Genomic DNA, 24,552 nt, shown 5'->3' on the forward strand with positions numbered 1-24,552 from the left:
ACAACATGGAGTCAAAGTGGGAGTTAGAGAACATTTATGATCCACCAGCAGAGAAAGAACTACTCAGATCTTCAAAGGCAAAGTAGTATTGCAGAAATACTTTGTTGCAAGTAAAATATATGAATTCAGAATACTGATGAAGTAGCCATAAGGCCCTAAAGTAGTACATAAAGCAGACTACTGTAGAAGTAGGCAACTCCTATACACATTGATTTTGCATTATTAATGTGAGTCTCCAAAGTAACTAGAAACTACTTGCATGCAGTCAGGTTTAATTCTGAAGTATAGCACCTGAGCGAATGCATTTGGTATCACATGTGGATATTTGTGAAATGTAATTTAATTACGTTTTGTACCTAATTAAATCGTTCCAAATATTTATTCTGTTTATAATTTTGTATTGCTTTTTTCGATATTAAATCTATTTATTTATTTTTAGAATAAATTGCACGCCAAAACAATAAAACAATAGCAACATCGGCTCTGAGAATGCATTGTTTATTATATAACCTGAGTAAGGTGTGTTAGTAAATATATATATATATATATATATATATATATATATATATATATATATATATATATATATATATATATATATAGTTTTTTTTTGGTTTTGTTTTGGGTTTTTTTGTTTTTTGTTTTTTTATGTGGAGGAGTTCTCCCTGTGGTTCATGTTGCTGTCTCCTGCGCGTATTTCTGCCTTCGGGCAGTAACATCAGATCACGGTCACCCTAACTCCATTCACACTTTGGGGATGACTGAAGAGGAAACGACTCGAGCACACGCGCGCAGACACTCACCGCATGCGCTCAGTTTTGGCGGATATCGCGGGGGCGTAGAGGAAACACCGTTACACACGCGCGCAGACGCGCACGCAAATTGAGGGAGGGTCTCGGCGCACTCATCTCAGTTTCATTGACTCCATGTGAAACTCTGCTCAACTTAAGTTTTCACTGTTTGTTTAAACATTTAGACTCTTTCATTTGATCTCAGTACACGTGTTTCCCTGATCAAGAATCCGCAACCCTCGCGCGAAGCTGGTCCACGCAGCAGACTGAGGAGCAACAGGAGGTTTCACGCGCAAGCGAGACCCGCGGGGAATAATAAGGTGGATCTAACGGAGACTTCTTTCACACACTGCGGCTCTTTTGATTCAGCCTAGCCCGGCACCGGCAGCCTCTGGACCAGTCTGACCCGGGATAACAGCTGTCTGACCCGGGGTATGCTTTCTGCTGTCTGAGTGGTACAGTAACCAAAATGTGGACCGTTAATCGATTCGTGGATGATAAGAAAATGGATGATTGATAGAGCTGATGAAGAGTTTTACACTAAGACACGGTCCGCTTCATTAACGCTATGGTTAAGAGGCCAGACTGAGAAAAAAGTATTTATGAATTTTAAAATCAAAACTTTAATTGTTTGTCCGTAAATAGACTGGCAACAGTGCCAACAGTTATTATAGTTGAACCCCTTCATTTTGCTCCAAAGGGTTGGGGAGGGGGATCTAACACATTACTAATAGTTGTTTTTGAACGCAGGTTTTTCCGCTTTATTTATAAAATAATATCAGCTCACGTTGGAGTTCACTCTTTAAGAGCAGCCACAGCCTGCATGCTGTAAAAAAGGTAAAATAAGGAAATTAAGTTGAGTGAAGAAATCCAGAGAACAAAAGACACTTTTAAAACTATATCTGGCAGTTCTCCATTTGGGCAAATCTGCTGATTGACTCTTTTTTGCTCACTTTAAGACTTGACAGCGCTCTCCCACACACGCTCCTGCTGTATAGATTAGGAAACAACCAGACGACAGTTGGCTGAGCTTTGCATATAGGCTGGAAGCAGGAGGAAACTGATAGCCTGTCTGTGCCCATGTACCAGCTAATACGTCACTCTGTGGATTTTAGAGGTAACTTTTGTTACTTTCAGCCAGTAAAGCGATTTCCCCTGCTTTCAGTCTGTGGTTGGCCATAAGCAGCCGCTGCCTGCGGTTTCATATGAAGCCAGACAGAGTAGTTCATAGGGGTGTGTCCCCAAGTAGCTTTGAATCTGTCTGACAGCTGATATATATCAGTATGCGCTTTTTTTTCTTTTTTTTTTATCAAGTTATCTGATGTCTAGACTTAATGAAATATTCAAACATCAAACTAGTTTTTAAAGAGGATTCAATTAGAGGATTCCTCAATTAGAAAAATTCTGGTGTTGAATTGTTTTATATACAGTTACTAAAACTCAGGCTGAGTATTTAGTATGTAAATTGTCTGTGATCTGCACTGCGTGTTCAAACAGAGGTTAAACAAGAAAGAAACTTAAAGCTGGCTTTAATCAATTTTTTGACAGTTGCTGGGAAACTGTAACAAAATGAGTCATTTGATGTGAGTCAGAGGATCAACCTGTCCTGGATTAATTTAACAGATTATTGAATTAATTTAATTTTAAAACAGCGCTCATTTTCAAGTAAGGGTGGAAACACTGGCAACAAGCTGAAACATCATTCTATACATTGTGGACTTAAGGAATGCCACAGATTTGTCAATTTACAAATAAATCCCATCCAGGCATAACAGTGAAAACTTGGGCAAATGTGATCAGTGTGTAATAAATCTTAAAGAAACCTTTAAGGAGTTGCATCAATAAGCAGCACCAGTTCCTGTACTCATTCAGCACAATCTCTGTGTTTTCTTCTTGCAGTTCGCCCTCCATCATGCACCTGTCAGCGGCCAGTGTGTCTGCACTGGTCCTGGTCTTCATTTATGCCCCGGGTCCTCCTGCTGCAGGATACAGTCTGGATCAGGACCAAAGTCTGGAGTTCAAAGGCCCGCCTTCCTCCATGTTTGGATACTCAGTCCTGCTGCATCGTCACAAAGCTGAGAGCTGGTCTGGATCCATACTATTATTTACATTATTTATCTACTAACACACCCCAGCCCCTAACCCTAACCCTGACTTTTGATCTGTTTATCTACTATTGATTGTCTGCTTGATGTGGCTTTGATCATTGTAAACTACATTTCAAAGAACGCTATGAGCTAATAATAACCTCTCTCATGAACTTTAAGCTTTAATTTGTAAAATAATTGACAGCTGTTCTTTTAGTCTCATTCGAATTGATTTAATTACCATATTAATGCTCCGTAAGCTGCCCTCTTCACACAGTATCACTTTGTTTGTGTGTGCCCACACCAATTAGCCAGTTTGTGCCAATGAGAGAAGCTCTTTGACACTTCACACACAGATGCCATTCAGACACTCGAGACAAAGACAAAACCAGTGCTAAATGCCTCTCTTTCCCTCTCTCAGGTTGGTTGTTGGAGCGCCAGTAGCAAACACATCCTCCGATCATTCAGTATCTCCAGGAGCTCTTTTCCGATGCAAAATCACCGCTGCTGGACCCCACCAATGCTACCGCATGCCTGCTGGTGAGTTTTCTTTGCCTGCCTGTGCGTTTAGTCTTTTATCCTGCATTACTCCAGCTGTTCATGGAAACTAAAACTCAGATGAGCAATGCGAGTTCAATCAAAACATCCTGCTGACACATTGTATTGTTATTTACACATATATTTAATATTAATATATTTAGGTCTGTGTATACTGTTAGGTGATGCTCGATAAGGTGAGTGAAAGTAACACGCATCATCCGGGTATGCTTGTGTATGCAGATGTGCGGAGCTGTGGGAAGACGTGTGAATCGGAGAGTGATCACCAGTGGCTGGGAGTCAGTTTGTCTAGACAACCTGGAGAGAACGGAGGACACATCCTGGTAACACACACACACACTTTGTCACCAGGGCTACTTGTGTTTGTTGCTCCATGTTATTGGTGCCCAGTGGGTGACTTTAAAGACAGAGTTTATTTTCTTAGCGTTATCATCCTCATCAGTACATCAGTTTCATATCTGAATAGGGATCATCACCATTTGTACATATAACTCTTGGTCTGTGACAGTTCAGTGAGACAAATCCCAAGTTTTAATGACATGCAGCCACCAAAGCTACAAAAAGTAATAAATAAACAAAAGATCTGCGTTACACACTGAAAGCAGCACAGTTAGTTAAAACACTGCATGATCCACTTTTAAACTGTTAAGTTCTTCGGCCGTCATATCAGTGAGTACAGATATGATTTTATCCACAAAATCAGAAAAAAAAAATCCACAGTAATCTTTCTGCGGTTTCACACTGTGTGACACATTCAGCAGAAGTGACATCGGCTTCTCTCTCTAGCCCTCCTTTTCATTTGTTAAACAGCTAATTGTGTCACTTTGCATCTGAACAAACAACCTGCAACACTATGAATTCTTAATAAACTTTCTATTGATATTAAAATACAGATGTTTGTGTCTGTTGTTCAGCATTCTGTGTGGAGGGTGGTTTTTCACTTCACTTTACAGTATGGAAACATTTATTTCCAGTGTGATAGGGCAACATGTCACACAAAAACCAGCTGAAAAAAAATCAAAGTGCAAAAAAGTATAAAAAGTATATTCGGAAAATGTAATGTTAAATTTTTGTGTATTTCTCAATAGTTTTATGCAAACCCTTTCAGTTATGTACTTGTAAAAATCTGTCCATCTATAACATTCAGCATTTCTGAGGAGCCATTGTGATGATAGGTTTGTACTCTGCTGAGGAAGTGAACGATATTCAGACTAACTTGTTAACATTAGTAATGATGTCCACTACACATTTCCTTTCAGTGCTCCCTGAATGAGCAGTGGATCTCACACACTTAGAGATGTGTCTCTTTTTTATGGTGACAAATGACACAAGAATATGGAGTCTTGTATCCCCTGCAATCTTCCATGTTACTCCATAATGATTCACAACATGGAGTCAAAGTGGGAGTTAGAGAATTGGAAGAAACTAATGTAAGATGCACGGAGACAGTAGAAAAATAGAGTTTAGCACAGTGTCAAAAACAAGAATAGAGGTTATGGATCTTTTTTTAAGCAAAAACGCATTTTAATTTCCACTTTAAGACAAAGAATTAGCAGCCACTAAACAGAAAATCAGGCACTTAGGAAGACTGAAACGTTTACACAACAGACAGCAACATTTGAAAAGCCTGAAGGCATTTCTTTAACAGGGGAGGCAGTGATGTGATTGAGAAAGTATTTACAGCACCAAAAGTCTCCTCATGGTGATCATCTCTGTTGTACAGGGAGGGGATAAAGAAGCAAACATACAGCAGACTGATAATGTTCATACAGATGTGCACACACATACACAGAGTTCCTGTTACAGTGACTTAGGTCATGGGAATAACACTCTGCTGCCAACGTGTGACTTAGTAAATGAGTCCATGTCACATGTTGTTTGTGTGTGTGTGTGTGTGTGTGTGTGTGTGTGTGTGTGTGTGTGTGTGTGTGTGTGTGTGTGTGTGTGTGTGTGTGTGTTTTCAGGCCTGTGCTCACCGCTGGAAGAACGTATACTACTCAAAGAGAGATAGTCAGAACAACAAGCTTCCGAATGGGGTTTGTTATCATTATGGCAGTGACTTGCTAAATCACCAGCACATGATCCCCTGCTACAGAGGTACACACACACAAACACACACACACACACACTGCTCTAATGGATTTCCTAATAAAAAGAGACACTTTTTTGTTCTAGAAAGTTTTTGCAGGATAGGATAAAAAAAAAAAATACAAAATACATAATGTCAGTGAACGTCACACAGATGCAGTCATGTTAAAAAGAAACTTCACCTGCTGCCAATTTGAAGGTTTAACAGGACATAATAAAAATAATCTGGTCCTTTGCAGATCTTAAAACAATCAACTACAGCTCATGACACACGACACAGTGTCATCATTTATTTAACAAAAATAAAAAAGTTCACCCTTACTGTGTCCATAGGAATTAAGAGGGTAAGTAGCAACCAGGTGCTGCTAATCAGATACACTTGATTAACTGATCATCAGCAGGCAGAAGGTTTGTCAGTTTGCAGGGCTGGAGCATTCAGGTGTGTGTTACATGTGACATAAATCCAGGGAGAAAAGACATCAGCAATGATCTTAGAGAAGCAAGTGTTTATTGCTTTATTGATGCTGCCCATCAGTCTGGGAAAGGGTTATAAGGCAATTTCTAAACAATATGAAGTCCATCATTCTACAGTGAGAAAGATTATTCACAAGTGGAAAACATTCAAGACAGCTGCCAGTCTTCCCAGGAGTGGACATACCAGCAAATTCACCCCAAGGTCAGACCGCGCTCAGTGAAACAGCAAAAAAACCCAAGAGCTGCATCTCAGACTCCGCAGGCCTCAGTTAGCATGTTAAATGTTAAAGTTCATGACAGTACAGTTAGAAAATGAGTGATCACATATGGCTTGTTTGGAAAGATTTCCAGAAGAAAGCCTCCGCTCTCTAAAAAGAACTTGGCACAGTCCCATGTTTGGCCAAAACAAACACAGCATAGTAGCACAAATACCTCATAGGAGCATTCTAGAGTCAAATATCTGCCCGACATTTAAAGCTTGGGCAAAACTGTGTCACACAACAGGACCACGATCCCAAACACACCAGCAAATCTGCAACAGCAGATCGAGCTGTTGCAGTGTCAAAATCCAGACCTCAGCCCGGCTGAAACACTTTAGCAGGAACTTAAGAAAGCTGTGAATAAATGAATGCCCGCAAACCTCAGTGAACTGAAGCAACGCTGTAAAGAGAGAGTGGGCCAAAATTCCTCCACAAGGAAGTGAGAGACTGATGAAGTCATACAGAAGATGATTCCTTCAAGTTAATGCTGCTAAAGTCAAGGGTGGTTCTACAAGAATGATGTCTTTATTATGTCCTGATACCTAAAATCATTACGGTGATTGTAGCAACAAATACAGATGTGTGTGCCTGTGAAACCAACAGCTGTTCAGCTGCAGTTTGTTCACCTTCACCTTTTGACACGTCTGTGTTTCTCCTACAGACCACCAGAGGAAGTTTGGGGAGGATTACGGATCATGTCAGGCGGGTATTTCCAACTTCCTGACAGAGGTCAGTAACGGAGGCCACATGCTTTGTTAAAACTGTGTCATCCCCATTTCCCCCTGCAGACTCAACGTGCTCCATTCATGTTTTAAAGAGCCATCTGCTTTTCTCTTGCTGCTCCTCAGGCTACGAAAATGTAGAAATTCAAATGTTACTGAGGTTATCAAATCAGAACTGCAATTTTAAAGCAACAAACGAAAGATATAATGCAGCTTTAATAACGTCATTATTTTAATATAGAGGCGCTCTCTTTTTTTCAGGATCTGATCATCATGGGGGCACCAGGGACATCTTACTGGACGGGGTCAGTTGTGGTCTTTAACACGTCCAGTAGAGAGATGTCAGTGTACCTCGATAACAACAACATTGAAGCCGTCAAATTTGGAAGCTACCTGGGTAAGTAGTTCACCTGACATTCTACCAGTACTGCTAATGTTAGACTGCTTAGCTCTTAGCTGCTGGTATAAGACATCCTATGATGGTGTGTTTTCACTACAAGCCTCATCAGACATAGCCAGTCTGTGCTTCTGTCCATTTTTTTAAACACGAGCCTTAGTTGGCCTTTATTTGATAGTGCACAGTGAAAAGTGGGGAGAGACATAAAGGGGAAGACACGGGCTGCAGGTCAGCCACACCACAGACACGTGGCGTACATGGTTGCCTGCCACTGAGCCACCCTGCAAAATTCTACTAATCAAATGTGCACAAACATAGATTGACAAAACGTGAAGGTGAGGCTTCTTTGCTTGATGGTCACTCGCATGCTGTAGCATGCTGTACTCGCATGTACATTTAAGTAAAAAAGCATTCACATAACACCGACGTTGGTCAAAAGACGCCCTTAGTTACTGTTCATGTGAACATTTGCTGCTGCTTCACAGCAACGCCGGGAACCACCGGGATCCTTTCATTGCTGTTCGACTCAAAGGAAGGAAATGTTCTGTTTTTGAAATTAAGATTAGGCGGTGCTTTGTTCAGAGTAGCCTGATCTAGTCTGTAGGGGATGAACCTATCGAGCGCCATTTGGTCCTAGGATTAGTTTTAAATATTGCCGGGAAGAATGACTCAAAAGTAAACATGAAGATATTAGTCATAAGAAACACCTTTTAGGCATGGTGTCAGGACATGCTACCATTGCCACACTTCGCTGTGTGCTGTGGAGGTCACATAACAGGTCACACAGAGTTAGCGCTTTTTCTCATTATGAATATGATACTTGTCTTAGTTTCAAATTCAGTGTCTAATTATGTAAAGATAATTTTAGTTCCAGCTACTGTTTATGCAGCTGTGTTCATGTACTGGAAGTGTTAAAGCCCTAACCTAAATTTACCAAAGTTAAAAAAAGAAAAAAAAAACAAATCTTCAGAAGAGTTGATTTATTTATTTTTTTTACTGTACCTGTTAAGGCAGTTAGTCTCCTTTGCTGTTCACAAGAAAGGACCATTAAATCAAACTAACCATTGAAGCCAGCTGGGCAGTTTTGGCTTTAAAATTTGGAGAGACTAACACTGACTTTTTCTCTTTTTGTAAGCTTTGAGGACATGGCCGTCTTGAAATTGAAAAGCAAAACTTATTGGAATTGCTCGACAAGGTGGTTGGTGTAAACAGTGTTAGGATGAGAAGTGGGCAAGCAGGAAAGCTGATTAAAACACAAACTGCAGTTTAGTGTGAGGTAACATATTATTCACATTCATTAAAATTGTCTAACTAGCTTTCATTGCTAAGCCTGCTCACTGTCTAAATCTGATGAAAGTCCAAAGCATTCCAGGCGGACATTAATCTTTGGAATTTGCTCTGGAAGTGTGAGTAAGTTGATATAAATAGATGCACATTCAGTCTTTTGCTCAGCAGGTGAACGGAGCGTAAACATTTTCAAGCTAAACTGTATCGAGCCTTTGGGTACAAACACGTACCATCAGTTGCAACCTCAACTGATTACATGCTGTTCGGAGCTATATCACAAATGTACAGTGTATGTTCATCCTCATAATCATAAGCTGCATGTGAAAGAGAGAGCCACTGTGGTGTCTCCTACTGGTTTGCAGACTCCCGTTTTGAAGCCTTGAGTTTGCATTTTGGCGCTAAAATATCAACACTCCACCCTATCTGACTTAAAGCAAACACTGCCACTGCTGATAGCTGCGGGAGCTAAAATAGTTCACGGCTTCATAGTGAGCAAGTTTTTGCTGCAAAGGTGCCCTGTGAAGTTTTCATGTAAATCAAAAAAAAAGGTGTATTTGCATATGTATATGTGCATTGCTGATCCCGTTCTCTTATTTATTCATTGAAATTTCTTTCCTGTAAATATTTGCAAAGCTGATTTTAAGTCCATTCATTACATTTATGGTAACTTAATGGCAGTACTTTTCTTGCAGGTATGCTTACTGCCTCCCATAGCTCAGTGGAATAGTTTGAAGTCATTGGCAGGAATGTGTGTTGTGAAACTTGCACATTTGCATAGAAACCTGTTGCCGTTTCAAGACCAAAAAAAAGAGGTGCGCACCAGGCTTGTGGTGCAGGTGGCCCAGATACGACCTGTGGCCTTTTCCTGTGTGTCTTCCCCTATCTTTCACTCACCCCAGTTTCCTGTCTCTCTACACTGTACACTTTCTAATAGAGCCCCCCCCAAACCCCCAAAAAATATAGATGCTATTAATTGCGATGTTTGTGCAAAGCTCTGTTCAGATTGGCCAACTCATTAATGAGGATATAGGGCCTATACAGACATATGCATATATACCCTATAATCATTACAGAAAGAAGATGTGTACTTCACTGTTTAGATTACAAACAGTATAGACTGCATTGAAGTATTAGAGAATAAAAACTTGCTAAAAACGGGCACTTTTTAAAAGTAAACACACATAAGTCGTGTTCTTTATTTCTCCATTTCAGAAATTAAGAAATTAAAAGTCAGACAAGAAGACCAAAATAATGGTTATGCAAGTGTGTTTCAGCACATGCACCATCACCTCTGTGTTCATGAGAAACAGGAAGCCAGTGAGAGAGATGCTATGTTCTTAAACTGAAGGTGACAACATCTTCACTGTTCTCATGGGACGTAAAAAACCACAAACACCACTGATGACAATGAAACACAGAGGAGCTCATGATCTGACAAAAACACGAGCTCAGACTGCAAAATACTTTCTGCTTACTTATGATGAAAGTGGAAACTTTATGAGCTTTTTCTTCAGGTGCAGGTGTTTGTGGTTTTGTGTGTGTGTGTGTGTGTGTGTGTGTGTGTGTGTGTGTGTGTGTGTGTGTGTGGTTGTGTGTGTGCACAGGAAACAGAACGTTTTAGAAAATTTTTGTTTTTAAGCTGTGGTTGTCTTTGCATCATCATATCTATGCATCATCACACACAAATGGTGTACCTCAGTTTCCAACTACCACATGCCAAACCTTAGCCAAAACCTCAACCAATATACCAGGTTTTCACTTCTGGTTGTATTATGTTAACCAAGAGAGTGGTTTCTACCTTATTTTGTAATTTCAGCTCGATGTACGTTCTCTAAACAGTGTTTTTACATAACTTTATGAATATTGATGCGCTAAAGAGGCCGATTCATTCATTTACACTGATTGTTACAGTGCTATGATAAGCAGAAGATTAGCTTAGCTTAGCATTAAAGATTGGAAGGAGCTAGCTGGGTTTTTTTCAGAGTTACAGAATTACCAGTTATTCGTTGAGAAAAATTTTGTTTGGGAAATACTGTATCTGATAAAATTCTTCCAACTTGGCAACCAGTGATACCAGTACATTAACCAGTTCAGCTTTACTTTCACATTTGGCCAACGTCTTTGTACAAAATGGCAGGAGGGAGATCAGTGGAGTAGGTTATCCTTCAGCATGGCCTAGGACACCATCCCAATAACATAACATCCCAGTAACATGTAAATGCATCCATCTGTGACAGGATCTATTGTTTTGACCAGTGCCTAGCTAACACTGCCTTTGCTCATTCACAAAACATCTGCATTGTCAGTTGTTTTGAAATGACAATTTACAGGTACATGTGTACTTGTAAATTACGTCACTTGACTGCACACCCATATACCCATACATATACCCAGTCATATGACGAGCTACACTGTGCAAATAGTTTAAGTAAGAGGGCAGAATTATTATCAGGCAAAGTACTAAAAGCATAAAAATAACAAACGATTAACTTTTTTGGGATAAGTTTGTGAAATATTTTCTGATTTGTATTCTGAGTGGAAGTGCCATCAACTCAGACTTCTTAAACATAACAAAGCCTAAATACTATGTACTACTATTTTGAAGCGGTCAGAAGTGAAAGGTTGGTAACTAATGGCTTAAACTTCATCACTGTGTTGTATAATTGTGAAGTAACTACAGCTGACAAAAGTACAATCTTCCTATTAAACTTTATCCAGTTTAAATAAATCCTGTGTTGTGCTGCTGTTCAGGTTATTCTGTCGGAGCTGGTCACTTCCTGAGTCCTGATAGTGTGGAGGTGGTGGGTGGCGCTCCACAATACAATCAGAAGGGAAAGGTAAGACCTCACTGCCTGACCCACTGTTTGTAACTGCCACGCTGTCAGCCTCGTCCTCACTGCGTCTCGGTGCTGATGTAAAGATTTCTGAGGCTGTGCTAAAAGTTGATGTACAGCAGATGTGATGGTTAGTCAGTGACTGTGTGTATGCACCGTGCAGGTCTTCATATTTGCAGTAGAAGACAACATGCTACAGATCGTCTCTCAAGTGTCTGGAAAAGAGGTATGACGTCCCTTAGCATTGGCATTCTCCATTCAAAACAACTGCCTACTTAACACTCAGCATGTGTCTCTGTGTAGCTGGGGTCCTACTTTGGCTCCAGTGTGTGTGTGGTGGATCTAAACGCTGATGGTTTGTCAGACCTGTTGGTTGGTGCTCCGACGGCAACAGGCATCATCAGAGAAGAAGGGAGAGTCCATGTGTACATCAACCAGGGGCAGGTAAGCAGAAACACTGAGCATGGCGCTATTTACTGTGAACAGGAAACACACTTTGGGCTATACAATGAGTATAAGTTTCACTGAAGATATTAAATGATCGGATTTATGGGAAGCTCAGATTAATGCATTAAAAACATTCATTTCCATTCACCTTTATCACTTTTACCACATGGTTTACGATGCGTTTAATGCAACCTGTTTATAGTGTATCTCTGTGTGTACTAGGCATATCCACTGTTTCATGAATATTTAGTCAAAACCTGTCCTATGTTTGCACAGAAACATTTTGACTTGTTACAGTAGGGAAATCCTAGGTTTACTGCTAGCAATAATAATTATTCTGTACAGATGTCCCAGCCAGTCCCCAGTGTTGCGATTTAAAAATAAAGGAACCTGAAAGTGAAGCAGTTACATGGAGGCCTCATTGTTTTCATTTTTTACACTGTCTGAGATGACATGCTAACGTCAAGCTTGTGCTGTTTGTTTTCCTGTCCCAGGCAAAGCTAGAGGAGGAGGACTTTCAGTTGACTGGCAGCAACGCCTACGCTGCCCGGTTTGGAGAGACCATCGCAGACCTGGGAGACCTGGATGATGATGGTTATCCTGGTAGGGCTCATGCATGCACAGCCTGATCTATACCCTTTTATTTTGGTGGAGCAGAAAATACCAATAAAACTAAAGATAAATCCTGTTGCCACTACTACTGCAAAATGTTACCATCCCTTCTACCGTTTTCTACTGCAAACACCATGAAGTCTAACGGACTGTTACCCCATCGCTTCACATACAATCACCGTTCCTGGTGCTAATAGTATTGCAACACTGTTTGTTCTTCTCCTAATAATAGAAGATTTTGTAATGCAAATAAATACTATATTATTTCTATAAACTATTTCTCCTTTCACCTCCGCTAACAGCACGTGTGCTGCTAGCTGCTGCTTCAGTAGTTGTCACAATAGTACATCCTCAGGTTTCCAATGAGCAGCTCCTGCTGAGCAGCTGTGGGGTCACTTGCTCCAGGGCACCTTAACAGTGGTAATTAGGGACTTTTAAGTGCTGCTCTCTTCACCCTGTGCACAGATCTTCTGCATCAGCACAAACATTAGAAATGGCTCTACATTATTATTATTATTATAGGTTCTTTACCTCACAATATAAAGCACCCTGAAGCAACTATTGTTGTGATCTGGTGCTATGTAAATATAATTGAACTGAACATTGCTTAACTGGCTATTGAGTTTCATAACCAGAAAGTGGGGGAAGGGGGGGGGGGGGGTGGTATTTTTAGGCATCTTACAAGCTGGCCGTTTTGTGGCACTTCCTGATAAGTAAAGAAAATCACACAGACTTCAACACAACGCCCTAACACATACATTTAAGACCCTTACCATCTGTGTGTGTGTGTGTGTGTGTGTGTGTGTGTGTGTGTGTGTGTGTGTGTGTGTGTGTGTGTGTGTGTGTGTGTGTGTGTGTGGGTGTGTGTGTGTGTGTGTGTGAGGGGTGGAGGGTGTTATTATGTTCATTAAACGTTAATGACAAACTGTTGTTGCTCTGTAACTGAACATGCCCTCTAATCTGCCACAGCTAGATAAAAGGGTGTGTGTGCACCCATGTAGCGGGGACATAATGTATCTGTTCACACACACACACACACACACACACTGGGTGGACCTGTTTCCCTTTTGTAAGAAAAAAGTTATATCATGAATTTTTTACTGTGGTTAAATAACCTGAGTAAATACAAAGTTCAGATTTTCCAAACCTACGTGGCCCTCGGTGAAAAAAGTCATTGCCCCATTCCCCACCCCCAACTACATTAAATCATGAATTAACTGTGATTAACCATATTTTTTGGAAAGCCAAGTTCAATTTCCTGAGCCACACTTGTACCTGCTTACCATATACTACTATCTATAGCTACTACTATGTAATATTATAATAAGTTTGATCAGAAACATGGAAATATGATAAATATGCAAAAAACAAGAAATCAGGAAGGGGCAAATACTTTCACTGCACTGTATGTTGGTGGTGAGAGCAAGAGTCCTCACAAAAACATTAATACAAACTTGTGTTTGTCTGTGTGTAGATGTGGCGATTGGCGCTCCTCATGAAGATGACCTTAAAGGAGCTGTTTACATCTATAATGGCAGGAAGGAGGGCATCTCACCAACTCCATCCCAGGTACAAACTGAGCAAGAAACTCCAGGACTGAAAAGTGACAAACTGTAGAAACAAAGAAGCTCCTCAAATGGCTACATTAGGCAGCCTAATTAGCAGAAGTAAACATGTTTCAGGGGGGGCTCTTTAAATGACAGGTAAGGGCTATTTCTGAGGTTTCATTGGACATCTTAGTGGTATATATATATATATATATATATATATATATATATATATATATATATATATATATATATATATATACATACAGTCTGTGGCACAAACACCAACATAAATTGTCAAGTTTTAATAGCATAAATAAATGTGGATGACGTGCAGATAATTGAAAAGTCTTAGTTTAAAGAGAGATTAATAAATAATTTTATTGAACACATAAATATTAGTGTCAGTGAAGAACAACCAAAAGTTAAAGCTATGAATTTTAGTGAAAGGACGACTCAAAAAAAGACATATCAGTAAAAATATTATATTAACAGAAAAACAGCTGGTGTGAGTGTATACTAAAAATATATATATCAGCAAGTATAAGAATATTATGAGCCCTTTTTTAATGTTTAAGTTGTGTTTTATTGTGAAATATGTTGCTTTTATTTATCCCAGTGGGTACATTGCAGTTAAGGTGGTGCTAGTTTAATAACAATTTCAGGGCTGGTTATTTTCTTTTCCGTTACATGTACTTGTTTGCATTTTCTTAAATTATTACTCATATATACTGCTGTGCATTTAAATACTATCATTCTAGTTTTCATGGTATCCCTACCATTGTGCTTTCAGAGGATTACTGGCTCCACCCTGCGCCGTGACCTCAGGATGTTTGGCCAGTCGCTGAGCTCTAGCATTGACATAGATGATAACGGTTACCAGGGTAAATGATTTTGTTTGACTACCTCTGCCATATTTGGCCCATTTGTTTCATTAGAGCTGTTTTAAGCAGGTTAAACCCTCTCTGTCTGTGCAGATGTGGCAGTTGGTGCGTTCCTTTCTGACTCAGCCGTGGTTCTCAGGTAAGTCCACACTGAAGCTTCCTGTTGAAACATCACCTAAAAAGGCCCCTGCTTTGTTAATCTATGTAGACTGCAGGAGAACATCTGTGGAAAATATGGTGAAAATCTTAGCTTTCATGATTATAAATAACAAAATCCAGCTGTTTCCTTTGTTTTCAGTTGTTTTCAGTGAGTCATAATCCCAGTTTGCATGCTGTGATCATTTCTCTGACCGTCCGCTGTGTGCTGCAGGACCCGTCCAGTGATTCGGGTGAATGCCTCTCTGATCCTGCCGGAGCAGATTGACCATCGGGTGGCGCTCTGCCGAGAGAACAAGCATCCAGCCGTCTGCTTTAACATTACCATCTGCTTCAGCGTCCAGTCCAGACATTTCAAAGGACACATAGGTACTGTAAACGCAGCTCGTTAAGGGTAATCTTTTCCAAATTTAGTGTAACTCTAATAGCATCTAGGACCAGCTTAGATATCGTGGGGAAAAGCTACTCGGTGGATGCACTAATGAACCAGCCATCCATCCATCCATCCTCTCCTTAGCCACTTCCTCCACCTCATTTGTGTGATATAATCTAACCAGCATGTCTTGGGCTTACCCTGGGGCCTCCTCCTGGTAGAACATGCCTAGAACACCTCACCCAGGAAGCATACTAGTCAGATACTCAATCCACCTCAGCTGCCACTTTTCAGTGTAGAGGAGTAGCAGCTCTACTCTGAGCCCCTCTCGAATGACTGAACTCCTTACCCTGTTTATAAGGGTGAGGCCAGCCACCCATTGGAGAAAACCCATGTACGCCACTTGTATCTGCAATCTCATTCATTGGTCACTACACAGAGCTTGTGGCCATAAGTGAGGGTGGAGATCGATCTGTAAATCGACAGCTTCGCTTTTACGCTCAGCTGAATCAACAGTAATGTACCTAATTGCAGTTGCAGGGCTGTGATTGGATGACAGCTCCTCCAAATGGTAAAGTTTGTTTTAGGTAATGTGTACGGCTTGATTTTTGAAGGTTTCTCTCCTCTCTTCTTTAGAGCTTCAATATAATCTGATCTCTGACCTCCTCCATAAATCCTCCTTCCCCCATCGTTTCTATTTCCATGGTAACGGATCATCAAATAGCACAAGGGGGCACGTACGAGCACGACAGGGGCATCTCACTTGTGCAACCCATGTGGCTTACCAAAGGGTAATACACTTACACACTGTTTATTCTGGGCATATTAACACATTAAGAACTGATTGGCTTAACTGCGGTGACGCTAACATGTTTTTATTTTTTTTTCTACTCTCAACTCTTTTTTTTTTCTTTTTCTCTCCAACAGAAAGATGTGAGGGACATTTTTACTCCAGTTCAGTTTGAGCTTTCTTACAGTCTCAGGGAGAAAAACAGCCAGAGAGCCTCTTCCAGATCCTTCCCTCCATTAAAACCCATTCTGCAGCAGAGCACAGGACACCGCAACACCATCACCAACCAGGTACCAAGCTAGACTACAAACCAGCAAATACCAGCTAGAATAGCCTGTCATGCACACAGTAAATGAACTGCTGCCCACAGAAGTGCTTTTTTTAATCTATATTTATATTTCTACTGTCAATAAAAATGAAGAATTTATACTTGCAGTTACTACACCATGTATTAGCTCCATCATCTATAAATTAATACGAGCCGATGCACAAGTTTAATATACTACTTATGTAATTCACACAACTACTATCATATGTAGAGCACTGTTTGTACACTGTGCTAAACTAATTATTAATCCATCTGTAAATTATTGTTTTTTTTTTTTATCTTTGTTTGATCCTTGTGTGTCAACAAACCAATCTCACTTATCCAGATGTGTTTCAGCTGCGCGGCCACCTTTCAGCACATTAACACCCTCCTGCTGTCAGTTTACAATTAGGAATTCACAGGTGGAGTTAGTCATCGGGAGATTATTATTAAACCTCTCAGGGGTCACATGAGTGGTTTGATGTGATCACTGAGGTAATGTGACCGATCTGTTTATTATCACCGGTGCCGCTGACCTGCTGCCTCTTTTCATCCTCTCAGACTCGGTTTGCTCGTTCCTGCTCCCTGGTGAACTGTTCGACAAACATGCAGCTGTCGGCTCATCTAGTGCTCCCACAGTAAGATCACACGTCCATACACCCAACACACACACGCACACACACACACACTGCAGGGAGCCGTGTGTGATTCACAAAGAGAAACGATAGATGAATGGTGTAAAACAACTGGAATATACCTAACAAAGGATCAGACAAGAAGTTAGCAGCACAGGATATTGAGCTGTTGCATTTTTCCTTGTGCACAGATTAAATGTGTGCAGCATGCTGTTGTAATTAGTAAGCATCAGAGTTGTTAGAGTCGGCTTCACACTTTGGGCTCCGGAGACAAAACTTTAAAGTATTTTAAGAGTACAATGCTGTTCTTGATTGGAACGTCAGTGATTGTGTTTGTTGTGTTTGTCTTCAGTCAGCAGGAGTTCTTTGCGCTGGGCTCCGGGCACACCATCATGTTGAAAGCCTCACTGCTGAACTCTGGAGATGACGCCTTCCTGCCGCGACTGACGCTGCGATTCCCCAACAACATCCACTACATTAAAGTGCTGCAGAATGTGAGTCAAAATCCTTTTAACGACGACCCTGTTTTATTACCACAGCAAGGACACAACCTGAGCAGCTGCTTGCTTGTTTACGGTCGGTGCAAAGAACATCATAAGACATCCACAACAAGCCTGTTTCTTTTTGTCTAGGAGGACAATGTGGTCAGATGTGATATCACAGAGGAAGTCAATGCTACAACAGTGGGTGTTGACTGCAGCGTCACCAGCCTCCTGCTTCCAGCTCGCACGCAGGTAAGCCCGAGCTAATCACACACTGGAAACTTAAGTGATCAGATACCAAAATTATGAGGAAACATCATCTGGAAACTGAATGCTGGTTCCCATAATAGCTGACCACAGTGACCAGCTATTATGGGTCCTTAAGACTTCGTGAGGTCAAAGGTCAAAGCCTGTGTTTGCACGTTCAGTTCCCCATTTTTTTATGACTCCTCAGTTTTTCAAAGTGAATATTGCAGAAGAATCGGTTGAGACAGACAGCAGCCAGTTTAGATACAGTGTTTGACTGTGGGGACGGTGTTCTTTGGGTCATTCTCAGCATTTCTCTTCCTCCAAACACGGTGGGGCGAGTTGATGCTAAAGAGCTCGATCTTGGTTTCATCTGACCACAGCACTTTCTCCCAAGCTCCCACTTTCTCCCACTTTCTCTGAATCATTTACATGTTCACTGGCAAACTTAAGATGAGCCTGTACCCGTGCCTTCTTAAGCAGAGGGACCTTGAGGGCACTTTATCTGTGATTGACTGATTGATTGTAATCTGTGTGCCACATGGGCACATAGCCGATCTGTGGGAGCCAGAATTCTGGCTGGGTTAGAGGCGATCAAATACTGATTTCACTCAATGACGTGCAAATCAATTTTTAACTTTTATGTAATGTCTTTTTTTTTCTGGATTTCTGGTTGATATTCTGTCTCTGTTAAAATGAAACTACTGTAAAAATTAGAGACTGTTTCTTTGTGAGTAAACTTACAAAACTTATTTCCCCCACTATAAAACATTATGACAGTAAAAATAAAAGAAGGGAGCTGTTAAAATCATGATCACCCTGCAGCTCAACAAAGTTCAAAATATATTTTTTTCATTTTTTTTTTTTTTATAGCTGAATATCAGCTTTCTGTTGGACGTTAACCAGAACAGCACACCTGGCCACAACCTCATTCATGTCAACACCAGCAGGTAAGGCTCCTCCCAATGGAGGAAGCTATGAGAGTAAAGCAAACTATCTTAAATATTATTTTTAAGAAGTATCTACAGTGTGCCATCACTGCTGCAGTTTAACTTGAAAGTTGAAGAAGGAGAAACTACTCAAAATATTAAATGGCTTTATAGAGTTTTAAACCTCGGATCAAATCATGTAGGAATAAAAATGTGAGGTATTTGCAGGGTAATGATGAGCTTCATGAAATCCATTTTCTCTTCAGTGATAACTATGAGATGGAGGAATATCTCCACGACAACGCCATCCGCCTTACCCTTCCTCTCAAATACGCAGTCAACGTCAACATCCACGGGTGAGACAGCCTCACTGTGCACTACTTCTGTTTGTTTTCACATGGCCTTATTTTTGTGTAGTTTTAATTAATATTCATGATGTTCTTGTGAGATGAAAGAAATAAAGGACACATTTAACTGCAGATAAATAATCAGTGTGATGTCTGTCGGCCTGGTTGCAGTTTTGTGACTCCCACCTCTTTTGTGCTCGGAGATGAAGACTTGATTCCCACCAACTGCTATTCAGAAAGCTTCAATTACACCTACAAGGTAAGCCAGTGGGATTCGAGGGGGAAGCACTACTAAAAGCTGCTGACGCTGACTCACTCTGTCAACAGAGTGAGCCAACTTGCATAACACTGTTTCCATTTTTGTTCTTTTGTAAGTATTATATTGCTTATCCCTCAAAAGAAGAGAGAATATGTATTAGTATTTTCAAACTTAGCTTTTGTGACCAGGACAATGAAAAACAACTTTTGGCTGCTCCCTTATTCACAAGGGGTCGCCACAGTGGGTAGCGCAGCATGTTTGATTAGACAGATTTTTGAGCCGGATGCCCTTCCTGATGCAGTCCCAAAGGGAATTTGTGTCTCCTCGTGGGATTAATGAGGCCTCTTTAGCTTGTTAGACAAATGTGTAAACCACCACACTATGGAAAGTTTCACTACTGATCTCAAAAGCAAAGAATAATGTATATTGTCTCAAACTTGGAGGGATAAGCAATCAGGAAAAAAAGCACCTAATCGACAGGAACAAGGAAAATAAATAATGTATTAGCAGAGATTGTATTTTAACCCTCTTCTGTGTCAAGTATAAGCTGCTTCATAAAAGATGAATGATTTGCAGAGTCAGCTTTCATCTTTTAAACAAACTGTTGTATAGCTGAAAGTTTTTCACATGAAAATGAATGTATGAAATGATGAAAATGATGTAAAACCTTGGAAACAAAAACAGAGTAAATTGCAAAAAAGGGGGGGGAAAAAAAAGCTGCTGTTACCAATGAGCTTTTCCATCGGCCAGCAATTTTTCAGAAGCTGTCAGCATCAGAGATAAAATAAATTCTTTTTTTATGGACTTTGATGTGCTGAGTCCAAATTAAAATGAATTAAAATAGCTAATAGATATTTTAGATATTTTACCTCTATGTAGAGTTTAAGATTACTTTTAATCATAAATTAAACTTATGTCTTTTCGTATGCTAACATTTCACCTTTCTTCATTATGGGAAAATAGAAAAAACAGAGAAAGGTGTGTGTGTGTGTGTGTGTGTGTGTGTATGTATATGTATATATATATATATATAGATATAGATATAGATAGATAGATTAAAAGAAATACACACACACACATTGTTGTGACACACTGGTTTCATCTCTGGCCTGTGGGTTTTTTTTTCCATAACCAAACTTATTAAGAATGTAAAACAGCAAATGGGGAAATGCAGAGCTCACGTGTTTCGCTGGTGCAATTTCAGTCATTTCAACAGCATATTGTGAAAGACAATGGAAAAATGGTTGAGGGATCATTTAAAAAATGTAAATAAAATTTGAAATGGATCAAATGCACTTCATACTTTCTACAGTTCCAGTTCACACAAGCCCAATTTTATCAACACTGGATCAAGTTTTGGAAGAGCGGTACCTAACGCCATTTCAACTGAGAACTTTTGGTCTTAGCGCTAACCTAGCAGCATATCATGAAAACTGGAGCCAATTTTTTTTAGCATCTTTTGGAAGGGAAGTGTGTATTTGTATTTAGAACCTAACAGGAAAGTTTTTTTTTAACCTCTATTTTGGCCTCAACATGGTAAACAGTTCAAGTGAAATCAGGAGATCTTGGAGGTAATAAAAATACTTGATCCACTTCCTCTGTGTCATATTTTAGTTAAATGAGAAGGGAACACAAATATTTAGGCAGCAACTAAATCTTTAGATTTGGAATCAGGTCCTAAATTTACCTAAGTCCCAAATTAAATTCAGAGGAACAGCCTGTAGCTTTTTTGCTTACTTTCCCTGGTGTCCACTCATCAAAAGGTCAACAAATAAAGGCTGAATAAACGGGGCTCTTGACATGAACACTTCGTCTGAGAGTCACAGCATCTCGTTATTCTATCTGCCTGCAGGTGTTAAACTCTGGTCCCAGCAGGTCAGTAGACACTGTGGTGGAAATTATGCTGCCGAAGATCCTCGCACCTTACCGTCACAGGCTGCTGCAAGTGAACGACTGGCAGGTGCGTCAAAACGAGCAACAGCAGCGGGTTTGTTGCATCGGTTCTTTATGGTTTGGCAAGTGAAACAGCACTACAAGTACAGCTGTGTATTAATTCTCTCCCTGCAGTCGTCTCAAGGCGCGTGTTCCATCAGTGACACAACTATTTCAGTCATCGAGGACTGCGAAGCCCCTCAACCTTCCTTCATTGAACAACTCGTCTTCTTCTTTTCGCCCACCTCCACCCGTAGAATGGTACGCTCACACAAATACAGACACACACACCTAGAAATCTGGTTTCTCAGAAATAGATTATACGAGACCTTCAGTGCGTGAGCTTCAGTTTTGTTCTGTACGTGCAGTTTTGTGGCCGCACTGATAAGCTGTGTGAGCGGTTGGTGTGTCGCCTCGGTAACCTGGAGGTGGGGAGAGAGGTCACCATCCAACTCGAAACCAGCCTGAACCCTGCTGTACTACGACAAGCTCCGGTAACACACTCACACACACATGACCTTTGTGCGCGCACACACAGTTTTAGTCACGGATCTAAAGAGTTTCTGGTCTATGCGTCTCAGGGTCGCCATGGCATCATGATGTTGGAAGGCACAGCAGTGATGTCATCGCCCAGACAGGATAATCACACCGTCCTCATCCAGGATCAACCTGTAGCTCAGGTAAAACCCCGTGCAGATAATCAGAACACAGAGTCAGGGCTTTACAGCTGCCGTGGTCGATGAATGCTAAAGTTGTACCTGGTGCTTTCTCCAGGTATGGGTGGAAGCTGTTTTTACCCAGGAACCCTCAGCAACGGTGAAGATCTTTATCATCGTCATCAGTTTAGCGGTGGGGCTCACTATCCTTGCAGCTCTCATCTGGTGTCTGTGGAAGGTATTTGATTTTTTGTTCTTCCCACAGAAACTCATTTTCATGGCAGTTTGTGGCTGAAGAGTTTAATTACTGCAAATAGTTGACTTAAAGGCCAAAATCTTATCCAGCCAATAACTGCTGGATTTTAATAATGTGTCAGGGTGTTCTTTGTTTTGTAAATGATCATGCCTCGGTTCTGCTGTACTGATTAACATTACTTGCAGCTGAATGTTTGTAGTAGATACACCGGCTTCACATTTTTTCCTTCTTTTTCTCTGCCAGGCTGGATTCTTCAAGAGAGAATTCCACAATAAGGACGAAAAGTTGAACAGAGACAGCTGGGACTTCGTTCCTCAGCACAGCAAACGAGAAAGCACTATCTAAACCATGTGGTTCTACCTGTGACCTCTGGCCCTAAGGCGGAGTTCACATTATATCTATGAAATGGTGCTCATCGGACATTCAGGACGTGCTCAGATTCCTCGGTCTTACCGCAGCGCTGTGAACATCATCAGTCAGTAAAATCTGCCTACGCTCCGAGGGTTTGAGTGTAACACGTGAGAGTGAACACCTCCTGAATCTGTGACCTTTTAAACTACTTTGCTGATATGCCTTCACAAAAAGAAAACAGTGAATCCCAAAGACTGGAAAAAAAGACCACGGCGTTGGATGGACAGAGGATTATTAAAAAGGGAAGCGAACCGGAAGTCAGGCCTTGGGGCTTCCTGGGATGAATGACCTTCATCTTGACTCCTTTAAGAGAAAACAAAGAGTCACTTTCTGGTGATCTCAGGTGATTGAAACTTTGCCTCTGACTGACTCATAGCTCTGGGAATATCTGCCTTTTGTCTGTGTAACTTATTTTCGGAATTTTGTTCACCTGCTGACCAACACACACACAAAAAGCTGCCTCACTGGCTGTGTCGCATCATTTGGCGCCTGTAGCTCACACTGGATGTTGTCCAGCTGGAGGAAGAAGGTGTCGGCTGCTGGGATTTGCTGGCAACAGGGGTGGACACCCTTTTCCCCGTTAACCTGTTTTTCCCCACACTGTTTGCTTTGGGTTTGTGTCTCCCCTACTTAAACCAGCAACATTTTATAGCACAATCAACAATTTTTAACAATTGAATTTTTTTGCACAAAGTTAGTTCACTGAGCCAGCAATGCTGACCGAGACTTGGAGGACATGGAGGACGTGATCATAGCTTATTAGCTCTGTGTCTGTTTTATGTAACCTCCTGCTTCTGAGTGCAAACTGCTTCACAATAAAAGAAACTGTTTTGAGGTAAGATTTATAGAAATGTTTGTTGTCGTATTGCACAGTAATTTCACCATGGTCACTTGTGCCTTACTTGGACAGAGGATGGAAAAATCAGCAGAATGCAAGAAGTCTCTAATGCAGCGAAACCTCCGCTGTGCTGCCTCCTGGTGTTATGGTCTCTTAACCTGATTTCACACTTGTTTACAGTTTCTCTGTTTTCCCTCCTTTGTGAAAGCCATTCAGGGATGAAGAAAACAGGAAGCCATTCTGATGTGTGGAGGAAAAACAATGAGAACAATGTACAACCACGTGAGCACAAGCGGGGGCAGCCTGTGGGTCCTGCATTTCTCATCCACATTTTGGCCTTATAGACTCAAACATAATGCAGCAGTAAGTCAACACATTTTATTAATTAAATGCATTAATGTCACCTAATTTAAAGTGAACTGCTCCTAAAAGTGTGAAAGTTCAGGAAAGGATGCAGCAGACAGGAAAATGAATTAAGCCATGGAGGTCTAATGATGGACGACTACTTGAAATCATAATTTTTGAAGAATGATTGAGGCCGGGGCGCCCAAAATAAACCTCCATCTTCTGAACAGATGCATCAAACGCTGAGCAAACTGTGTGTTCATTTTTCTTGTACAGCTCTCAGTCATACTTCCTGAATTGGCACTTGGGTTTGTAACTGGGAATCTTTTGTTTCAGGTAATAAAAGTATTGAAAGCATTGCGTTACCTGTCTACATTCAGATGGTTCACTCAGCTGCTGCCCTCCCCTGTTTGTTTAGTACAGATGCATCTGACAGAGATAGATAGATTCAACTCATTGTCATTGTGTACACAAGGCACACAACGAAACGATGGATGTTTGAATATTTTGATGTTCTTATGTGAAGTTTTTCTGCACTGGAGAGTCTCACTGCTTTTAGCAACACTTTTCTATTAAAATAAAGGATTTTCTATTTAAACAAC

At 40.7% G+C, this 24,552-nt stretch overlaps 1 protein-coding gene across 2 annotated transcripts; it reads left to right on the forward strand.

Annotated features, from left to right (window-relative positions):
• The first annotated feature begins 895 nt into the window (after positions 1–895).
• Positions 896–24,551, forward strand: itga4 (integrin alpha 4). 2 transcript variants are annotated; one of them, XM_030757808.1, is made up of 29 exons: positions 896–1,223; positions 2,691–2,876; positions 3,300–3,418; positions 3,659–3,759; positions 5,401–5,533; positions 6,920–6,987; positions 7,242–7,377; positions 11,416–11,501; positions 11,662–11,724; positions 11,802–11,942; positions 12,440–12,548; positions 14,032–14,126; positions 14,898–14,988; positions 15,082–15,127; positions 15,359–15,513; positions 16,154–16,308; positions 16,445–16,597; positions 17,176–17,252; positions 17,602–17,743; positions 17,882–17,983; positions 18,851–18,927; positions 19,173–19,262; positions 19,425–19,512; positions 21,365–21,472; positions 21,580–21,705; positions 21,813–21,938; positions 22,026–22,124; positions 22,219–22,338; positions 22,600–24,551. In XM_030757808.1, exons 2-29 carry the CDS (start codon positions 2,704–2,706, stop codon positions 22,699–22,701), a joined length of 3,081 nt encoding a protein of 1,026 aa, XP_030613668.1. In that variant the 5' UTR covers positions 896–1,223; positions 2,691–2,703; the 3' UTR covers positions 22,702–24,551. The 2 variants fall into 2 exon arrangements, with proteins under 2 accessions (XP_030613668.1, XP_030613669.1); XM_030757809.1 differs by lacking the exon at positions 896–1,223 and adding an exon at positions 1,791–1,908.
• Position 24,552: the final 1 nt, after the last annotated feature.

Source organism: Archocentrus centrarchus, chromosome 21, assembly GCF_007364275.1.
Source record: "Archocentrus centrarchus isolate MPI-CPG fArcCen1 chromosome 21, fArcCen1, whole genome shotgun sequence".
NCBI classification, from domain to species: domain Eukaryota; kingdom Metazoa; phylum Chordata; class Actinopteri; order Cichliformes; family Cichlidae; genus Archocentrus; species Archocentrus centrarchus.